Source organism: Carlito syrichta, unplaced genomic scaffold (assembly GCF_000164805.1).
Source record: "Carlito syrichta isolate Samal-C Ts95f unplaced genomic scaffold, Tarsius_syrichta-2.0.1 Scaffold309858, whole genome shotgun sequence".
In the NCBI taxonomy this organism is placed as follows: Eukaryota; Metazoa; Chordata; class Mammalia; order Primates; family Tarsiidae; genus Carlito; species Carlito syrichta.
Window position 1 is genome coordinate 23,132 of NW_007253954.1, and position 10,514 is coordinate 33,645.

Sequence of the window (10,514 nt, forward strand, 5' to 3'; positions counted from 1 at the left end):
AAGCAGAGAGAAAGAGAAGCATCAACCTGAATGAGCAGATGGGAAGAACCAACTGTGTTCGATGTGAAGTGGTCAACTAGAAAATGAAGAAGAAATAGGGACTCAAGAAAAAGAAAAAAAAAAGAAGAGTGGGCAAGCAAGAGCAGAAGAAAATGTAAAGGATGCTTACCATTTTTAAAGCAAGTCTGAGTAGTTTATTTTAGTATATTTATTTTAAAGTAGCTGGAAGTCAGATACAATCACAGATGTATATCTGGTTTGCAAACAAAAGCTAAATCTAAAACCTGTTTTACAGAAAGTATAATATAATATATGTAAGCTTTATTCCTGATTTGGATTGTATAATCTTGCATATGTTATATATGAAGCATAATTATAAAGATAATGTATCCATTAATTAGTTATTTCATTTTACTTAAATATTTTCGAAAGGATAGTTATTTTCTTCAAATATTTATTCCAATGTATCATTTGTCCTTTGACTTTATGTGTTTGTTGTTGTTTTTTTTTTTGCTGCACCAAAAATTTTTTAAAATATTAAACTGGCAGATTAAGTTTGAATATATTCAAGGTGTACAACATGATGATTCAATATATGTATATTTGTGTAATGATTACCACAGTAAAATCTATTGACAGTTTAATTACCACTCTTGCTGTAAATTTGATACCCAGAACTTGTTTATTTTACAACTGAAAAATTTGCACCCTTTGACCAACATCTCCCAATCCTCCTACTCCCTAGGTCCTGACAACCACTCTTCTATTTTCTTTTTCTATGAGTTTGACTTTTTTAGATTTCAAAAGCACAGTTCTTACCAAGTGGTATACATCATCTAAAGAAGTAAATTCATTAAAGCTAATATTCAGTTTTCGAAGTCCCGTTAACTTGGAGAGCTCTCTCAATTTACTCAAACTGTTTCCATGTAGATTCAGACTCTGAAGTAAAATAACACATAAATTTAAAAATAAAACATTATATTAGACATTATACTGACGTGTGATATCTAAAATGTTTAGAACAATTACTTGAGCCAATAAAATGCAAAATAAGAATGCAGTTATTATAAATAACATTAAGAGGGTACCAGTAAGAAAAAATAGTCTAATTTATTATGTTAAAAGATAAAAATAGATTGTGCTAGTATCACTAGGCCTGGTTTTTGAATAAAATGATTTCCCACCTGGTCTAAGTTTATCAGTAATTGGCATGAAATTCTTTTTAGAAAATAGTTAAATATATGTTAAGATATTTAACGGGTAAATCTATTTCTCAGGCCAATAAGTGGACAATATAAGCACTAAATATTTGGAGAATCAGATAGGCTATCTCACAGGAGAAGACGGCAAGAATACATTATGACTGCAGGAAAACCTATGAGGGCACTGGACCAAGGACGAAGTTCAAGGGTGCTGAAGTAGGAGGACCGAAAATCAGAGAAGGAAGTGGGAGATTGTCTAAGACAAAGTCTAAATCAGAATTTGACCCAGACTTTCCCTGACCATTTCATCCTGGCCTATATAAAAGCTAGCATTATTACAAATATATATTCAGGGGAGATTCTGATGCCTACATACTTTTCTGTCTTTACATCACACCATTGTGAGTGACTGTATAGTTAAGTGTAGCTTGCAAAATAAACAATGGAACAAGAAAATATATTAATGGAATTAACTACGGTATTCACAACAAATGAGTATTATCATGATAAAATCAGGTCTCCTAGACCTCTTCACTCAGCACTACCATCTTATACTTTATACTGTGGACATAACTAAATTCCTGAAAAGGAGAAAAAATTGTCTAATAGCTGTCAAAATTAGCTAAATTTGTTTAAAAGGGCCAACTTATGCAGACTAGTTATTTTACAAGCCACATATGGGTATCATCCATGATAGATTCTACAGATACCTTATAACACATCCACAAATGAATTAATCATTTCTCCTTTATGTTTGATTAAGACTTTTACTATCTATCTAACATATTGTTTATGACCCTCTTCCTCTTTTTTCCTTATACATTTGATTATAGAAATATTTCTCAAGCCAGCTGTACCATCACATCACCACTACCAGTGCTGTAGTACAAACTATTATTTCTCCTTTGGACTACAGCAATAGTTTTCTACTGGATTTGTATATACCAGTCTGACTTCAGTTAAATCCATTCACAAGTTGTCAAACATAGGGTCTTTAGAAACAAAGTCTGTTCCTTAAAGAATCTAAACTTTTAAGTTTGCCTTCTGAAATCCATTCTATTTGTCTACAACCTCCTACTCTTCCATCCTCAGCTTCATGCATCTTCCTTGAATTCCAATCTACACCTTTGCTTTCCACCATCATAATCCTATATCCCAGTCATAGCAAATTTCTCAATGTTCCCTGAAGATACCAGATCTTCTAAGACCATGTGCCTACCAATAATTTTTTCTGTCTAGGAGATGTAAACTAAAATTCTCATATCCTTCAAAAATCCACTCAAAACTCACCTTTCTCTATAAAGCTCTCCCAGCTACTCTAAGCTTCCTACATGCCACAAGGAATGAAAAATAGCCCTACCTTGTGTCACCTACATTTGTCTACGTACATACCTCCTCCACTAAACTGATGTTCTTAAGGCAGGGAAAATAATCTGTTCATTCTGAACCCTCAATACTTACCTCATTCACTAAGACATAACAAATTCTCAGTAAATTCTAGGTGAATAAAGCAATGTAAAAGCTCTAATTTTTAGTATTTAATTGTGATATAAGAGAACATAAAATTATATATTACATATCCCAAGGGGCTTTATTTCTATTTTATTTATTTATTTATTTATTTATTTATTTATTTTTATAGATTTCTTATAATAATTTAGTGGGAAAGACTGAAAAGAAAATAAGAGGAATATATTTCTCTCATAGTAACAACACAAAGGAAGGAGAACAGAGGCTGTGATATCTAAATATTCTTGTCATAATATCTAGCATTCTTACTAGAAGTCCTAGAAAGTTTGCTGGCTTTTAAGTAGCATACATAAATTTAAGGTGAAAAATCCTCTCTATTCATATGTTAGGGGTATGAGCAAATTTTTGTTGTTGTTGTTGTTTTGTTGTTGTTTTTTTAGTTGGAGTCTCACTCTGACGCCCAGACAGGAGTGCAATGCCATGCTCCCGGTCACCGCAGCCTCGACCTGCTGGGCTCCAGCAATCCTTCCGCCTCAGCCTTCCAAGTAGCTGGAACTATAGGCAAGTGCTACCACGCCCGGCTAATTTTTTGATTTATTGTAGAGATGAGGTCTTGCCAAGTTGCCCAGGCGGATCTCGACCCGCGGGCTCAGGCAATCCACTCATCTCAGCCTCCCAAAGCACGGGATTACAGGCTGAGCCACCAAGCCCGGCGGTATGAGCAAATTAATGCTAAGTCAGATAGGGGTCACAAGCAGGCCAAGATATTGTGAAGTCTTATTCTCCTCTTTTTTGTTTTGTTTTACAAAAAAGATACTCAAAAGACCTACTTTCTAGTGCTGGCTTTTTACTTTTATTTAATCCCTTTAAATTTAAAGCAATACATATTGTGTGGATGCTCAATTCTATCAGAACACATTATTTTTTAAACATCTCCTTACTAAAGCTTTACCAAAAAATGTATTACTCGAATATTAAATCTTGACATTACAGTGCAGAAATAATAATTTATCAGTACTGTCAACCAGAAGATGCCTCCTGTAATCACTATAAAGCACAATTATTGAAACAGAACAGGCTTTGTGTTGCACAGCCCTAGGAGGCACCCTACCCATAACTCCCCCTCCCTACCTTGTATTGAGTTCTAGTCAGTTATATAATAAATAGCATCCAAAGGGCACATTAACAGGATATAATAATATGAATGCTGCCTTCTGGAATTGTGCAATATTGCAATGGAAGAGTTAGAGAGTCTGGTTAGAAGGCTGGGGTTGTAATCTAGGTCATAGATTATGCTAGTCTGGATAGAGAAGTAGCAGCAGATCTAAAATGAATGTATCTGAAAGTCAGATATGAAAGTAGGCTTAACATCTCAGTAGAATTGCTTCAGCACAAAGTAAGTTGCTTCAATAAGCAACTCAAATTCTGTTGATTCATTTTGTAACTATAAAGCTTCCATATTCTATGTTAATTAATCTAGAAACTGATTTGAAACTTATGTGCTAACTGGAAGTCTACCTCAAGTGGCTTGGAATGTGGCTAGTCTTAACTGAGATGTGCTAAGATTGTAAAATATTTTCCAGAATTCAAAGACTTAGTATGAAATAACCTCTTTTAATGAAAATTCATATTCTATCATATTAACATGACAGTATTTTATGTATATTGGTGCTATAGTTTGAATATGTCTCAAAAGTTCATGTGTTGGAAACTTAATCCCTCTCCCCTCATAAATGGATTGATGTCACCATCACAAGAGTGGTCTGTTATCTTTGGAGTGAATTTGTTATCAAATGAACTCTCTCTGGCTCTCTTGCTTCTGCCCTCTTGCCATGTGATGCCCTCCGACATTGTAGGACACAGCAAGAAGGCCCTCACCCAATGCTGGTGCCATACTCTTGGACTTCTCAGCCTTTGGGACCATGAGATAAATAAAGTTTTCTTTATATATATAGAGTGAACCTTGGCCTAAAAGGTATTAAAAGGTATATATATATATATATAATCTAGTCTCTGGTATTCTGTTACAGCTACAAAAAACAGACTAAGACAATTGGGTTAAATAAAATGTATTATTAAAGTTAATTTTACCTCCTTTGTTTTTACAATATAGCCATTAGAAAACTTAAAATTACACATGTGGTTTGCATGATATTACTACTGGAGAGCACTGACCTAGTCCATGTAGAAGAAGAGGGCTGGGCACTCATAGATTAGATAGCATGATACTTGGCATGATCAGATAGGTAGTTTAATATCTTTAGACTTCATATGGTAGATTCTGATTCCCCAAATTCAAAATTCTTATCCAAAAGTTTTATTCCTCATAATACTTACCACAATATGACTGTAAAGGCTAGTCTTGGCAAGGGAAAGTATTGTTTTATCATCCAAACTAACAAGTTTTGGTCGGGACTTGACTCTAGGCTCCATTTTGATAACTTCATCATCAAATTTTAAATCCTGGGACAATATTGATCCTTCTGAATTGTTTTTGCTTTCTTCTATAATAATATTGTTGAAGGAAGAAAATAAAGAGTGAACCTTGGCCTAAAAGGTATTAAAAATATTGAAAATTCAGTTGCTGTAGTATCATTTTGAAAAACCAAACAGACTATGTAGAAAAAGATGAATTGACTTTTTTCAGTTATATGGTATTATCTATGATGATCAGAATCACATCAGAAAATCTATGAGAGCAGATTGAGATTGTAGGCAAAGTATAGGTATATCCATTCTCAACCACTGAAGATTTTTTAAATTTGCAAAATATAATTTTTAAATATTTCATAACAGTGGAGAAGGTGCCAACAAAGGACAAGAAATTGTGACACATAAGTTAGAAGAGATTGAACTGACAGACAAATAAGAACAGAAATGTAACCTCTAGCCAAAACATGCAGGAGATAAATACTTTGGAAATCTAGAGAAACTTGATGTCCAGAGTAAATAAATAAAACAGCTGGAGGTTGCTCTAGGTAATTATCAGGTAATTAAGTAATTATGGTAGGAACTGTGAATGAGTAGGTAAGAGCTACCCGAACAAACATTCAGAACTGGCTCTAGAATAAACAAAAATGGTTCATCAGATAATTTTTTTAAAATCTGAAAGAATAAAGCATCTATAATAAGAGAATAGACTGCTATGGGAAAGAATACGATACACATTTCAAAGCTAAAATAAAAACAATTATTAAAATTCAAAATTTAACAGCCAGCCTACTGCTAAACAGACAGAATTGGAACCATTTCTGCTGAAAGCTGGAACAAGACAAGGATGCCCACTCTCACTCCTCCTGTTCAACAAAGTATTGAAAGTCCCAACTAGAGCAATCAGACAAGAGAAGGAAATCAGGGTTATCCACATAGGAAACTAAGAAGTTAAGTTATCCCTCTTTGCAGACAACATGATTCTATACCTCAGAAACCCAAGGGAATTTGTCAAAAACTGCCTTGCACTAATAAAGGATTTTGGCAAAGTCTCAGGGCATAAAATAAATGTGTAAAAGTCAGTTGCATTCCTATTCACCAGCAATAAACAAACAGAAACACAAATAAAAAGCACAATCCCATTCACAATCGCCACACACACAAAAAAATGAAATACCTCAGTATCTTCCTAACCAGAGAAGTCAAAGACCTTTACAACAAAAACTACAAAACACTGCTCAAAGAAATCAAAGATGACACAAACAAATGGAAAAATATTCCATGCTCATGGATTGGAAGAATCAACATTGTTAAGATGTCCATCCTACAGATCTACAGATTTAATGCAATCCTCATTAAATTAGCAGCAGCATTCTTCTCAGACCTGGAAACAACAATATAGGAATTCATATGGAAACATAAACCATAAATTGCCAAAACAATCCTCAGCCAAAACAAAACAAAAGCAAAACAACAACAGCAAAAAAAGAAAAAACAAAGTGGGAGGCATCATATTCCCAGACTTTAAGCTTTATTATAAAGCTACAATCATCACAACAGTCTGGTATTGGTACAAGAACGGGTATATAGACCAATGGAACAGAATAGAGAATCCAGAAGTAAAACCTCAATTTCTCAACCAACTCAACTTTGACACAGCCTCCACTATCAACTACTGGGGAGAGGAGAACCTATTCAGTAAATGGTACTGGGAAAACTGGTAGACCACAGGCAGAAGATTAAAACAAGACCCCTATCTACCACCATACACAAAAATCAACTCTAAATGAATCAAAGACCTAAATGTAAAACCTCAAACTATAAGAACCTTAGAAAATGCAGGAGACAACCTTATGGAAATTGGAACTGGCAACCAATTCATGATCAAAACCCCAAGTGCCTTCACAATAGCAAGAACCTGGAAACAACCATGCTGCCCATCAAAAGAGGACTGGATTAAAAAAATGTGGTACATATACATGATGGAATACTACACAGCCATAAAAAAGAACAAAATCATGAATTTCGCAGCAACCTGGATGGAACTAGAGTCTATAATACTGAGTGACCTCTCACAGAAACAAAGATCAGAATATCACATGTTCTCACTCATATAATGGACCTTGAACATCCAATGTAATACTATAAGAAAATGACTGACGGTACTGGGAAACTATGGAGGGGAGGGGGATGCGATTAACAGTAGCAAATATCTGTCTGGGGCTGGGAAAACACCTCTTATCAACAGGGTGTCTGAATGAAACGTAATTGTACACCTAACCCTTAACTGTACCCCACAAAACCATAATAAAAAATACTGATTAATTATTAAAAAAAAAAAAAAACCCAAGTGCCTATGCCATAAGAGATAAGATAGACAAGTGAGACCTCATCAAACTGAAAAGCTTCTGCAAAGTCAAAAAAAAAAAATTCAGAGAGCAGGGAGACAGCTCACACACTGAGAAAAAATATTTGCCAACTGTATATCTGACAAAGGCCTAACATCTAGGATCTACAAGGAACTCAAATGTGCCAAAAAGAAAAAAACAAACAGTCCCATTACAAAATGGGCAAAAGATATGAACAGACACTTCTCAAAAGAAGACATATGAGCAGCCAACAGATACATGAAAAAATGCTCAGCCTCACTAGTCATCAAAGAAATGCAAATTAAAACTACACTGAGATACCACCTAACTCCAGTCAGGATGGCCAACATCGATAACTCAAAAAACAACAGATGCTGGAGAGGATGCAGTGAAAAGGGAACACTTCTACACTGTTGTGTAAACTAGTACAACCTCTGTGGAAAACAGTTTGGTGCTTCCTGAAAGATCTAAAAATTGACCTCCCATATGACCCCACAATCCCCCTACTGGGAATATACCTGGAGGAACTCGAAATCACTCTATGAAAAAGATATCTGCACAAGCAGGTTTATTGTAGCATTATTTACAGTAGCAAAAACATGGAACTAACCATGCTACCCATCAAAAGAGGACTGAATTTTTAAAAAGGTAGTACCTATACACGATGGAATATCATGCAGCCATGAAGAAGGACAAAATTATGAACTTTGCAGCAACTTGGATGGACTTAGAGGCTATAATACTGAGTGATTTATCACAGAAACAAAGAACCGAGTATTACATGTTCTCACTCATAGGTGGTTCTTGAACAACTATTGTAATATTATAAGAAAGAAATTGGCAGTAATGGGAAACTGCTAGGGGTGGGATTGGCAGTAGTGTGAAACTGTCAGGGGAAGGGAGCACACCTCATCAAGGGTACCTGCATAATGAACATCTGTATACCTAACCCTGAATTGTACCCCACATATTTGAAATTAAGATTTTTTTCAAAAGAAAATTTAATACTCTGAGCAAACAAATGAATATGGCAGCAGATCAAATTAGCAATGTGGAAGCTAATATTGAGGAAATATTTCAGAAGAAAGAATTAAGAAATGGAGATGTAAAATATGAGAGAAAAAAATGAACAGACATGGAAGATCAATTCATAATGTTCAATGTTTAACTAATAGAGGATTCAGAGGGCTTAACAGGGAATGGAACAGAAGAAATAATCAAGGAATTAAGAGAAGTACACTTCCCAAAAATGGAGAAAGAACTGAATCATCAGATCAAAAAGCTCATGAAAGTGGCATGAAGGATGATGGAACTAAGGTTTTTGCTGACATCACTGAACAGTCATTGCTAGGGACTGCCCATCTCTTGGCTTCTTGCTATGGGAGTTAAATGAACTTCTGTTTATTGTTTGCCTTGGTTTCTATATCTTTTTCTAAAAGCATACTTGACAGATACAATCCCACTCATGATACAAATATAAAATACAAATGCCCAGAATGATATAGATATATATAAATGGATAATATTTATCTTATAAATGCCAGAACAGAACACTGTAGATATTGAGTTTGGGGTCTCACTGTATTACCCAGGCTGAGTGCAGTGGCATGATTACAGCTCACCGTAACTTCAACATCATGGGCTCAGACAATCCTCCTACCTCAGTTTTCTGAGTAGCTGGAACTACATGTGCATGCCACTATGGCTGGCTAAGTTTTTAATTTTTTTGTAGAGATGAGATCTTGCCCAGGCTGGTCTCAAACTCCTGGGCTCAAGCAATCTTCCTCCCTCGGCCTCCCAAACTGCTGGGATTACAGACATGAGCCACAGTGCCCAGTCTCCAGAACTATATTTAACAAGAATGCTGAATACGTATATAAAGAAAACTGTAAGAGAGGACCTGAGTAAATAAAGTAAATTATCATGTACCTGGAATGAGAAGTCCAATATCACAAAGTTCTCAGTTAACTCCAAATTAGGCTTTAAATTCAATAAAATTCCAACAAAATCTTAATAAAAGTTTAAAATAGAGCTTGAAAAGTTATTCTAATTTTTATTTGGAAAAGATAATGTCCAAGAATGGCCAAGACAATCTTTTAAAAGATGAGTAGTGAAAGATAATCTGCCCTATCACATATGCAAAGACATCATCACAACTGTAATAATCAAAACAAATGTGGGGTCCAAAATTAGAGATCAATGGAACAAAATAGATGTGTATAAATAGATCACATATATACAAATAATTTTAACAATAAAGAATATATTTCAAAATAGAGAAAAAAAGAAAATGCTTGAACAAGTAAGTACCTGTCCATTTTAAGGCAAAAAAGTGACTACTGCTCTACCTTACACATTATAAAACAATTTCTAGATGTATTTGAAAAACTAAAGGTTAAAACAAGGTATATAAGTATTGAAAGAAAATAAGCCAGGGTGGGAGGGGGCACATAACATCAATAAGGGTACCTAATCTCAAATCAGGCAAAGCAGAGACCAAGGGAGGCCCAAATTTTACCTGTACAACATCCACTTGCATACTTAACCCTGAATTGTACACCACAACTTTAAAATAAAAATAAACAAAATAAATGAGAATATTTTGAAGCAAGAAAATAAAAGCAATAAAATACAGAATTCATACAGAAAAAAACTGAGAAAGATGACCAGGGCATTCTCTTTTCCAATACTAGGGCACTTGGAAAGTGTTAATTTTTTTTTTTTTTTTGAGTCGGAGTCTCGCTCTGTCATCCAGGCTGGAGTGCAGTGGCACGCTTCACGGCCACCAGTCTCAATCACCACAGTCTTGACCTGCTGGGCTCATGTGATCCTTCTGCCTTCCAAGTGGCTGAGACTACAGGTTCGTGCCACCATGCCCGGCTGATTTTTTGATTTGTTGTGGAGACAGGGTCTCGCCATGTTGCCCAGGCTGGTCTCAAACTCCTGGATTCAGGCAATCCTCTCGCCTCGGCCTCCCAAAGTGCTGGGATTATAGGTGTGAGCCACTGTGCTTAGCCTTGGAAGTGTAATGATTAATCTTACC

At 35.3% G+C, this 10,514-nt stretch overlaps 1 protein-coding gene across 1 annotated transcript in view; it reads right to left on the reverse strand.

Annotated features, from left to right (window-relative positions):
- LOC103270545 (leucine-rich repeat-containing protein 9) overlaps positions 1 to 10,514 on the reverse strand; it is a gene marked incomplete at its 3' end in the record, with an annotated part of 78,686 nt that overhangs the window by 18,283 nt on the left and 49,889 nt on the right. The window contains exons 16-17 of the mRNA XM_008068064.2: positions 5,010 to 5,222; positions 820 to 939 (exon numbers count right to left, since the gene is read on the reverse strand). Of these exons, the coding sequence (XP_008066255.1) occupies positions 820 to 939; positions 5,010 to 5,222 (333 nt within the window). The remainder of the gene's footprint in view (positions 1 to 819; positions 940 to 5,009; positions 5,223 to 10,514) is intronic.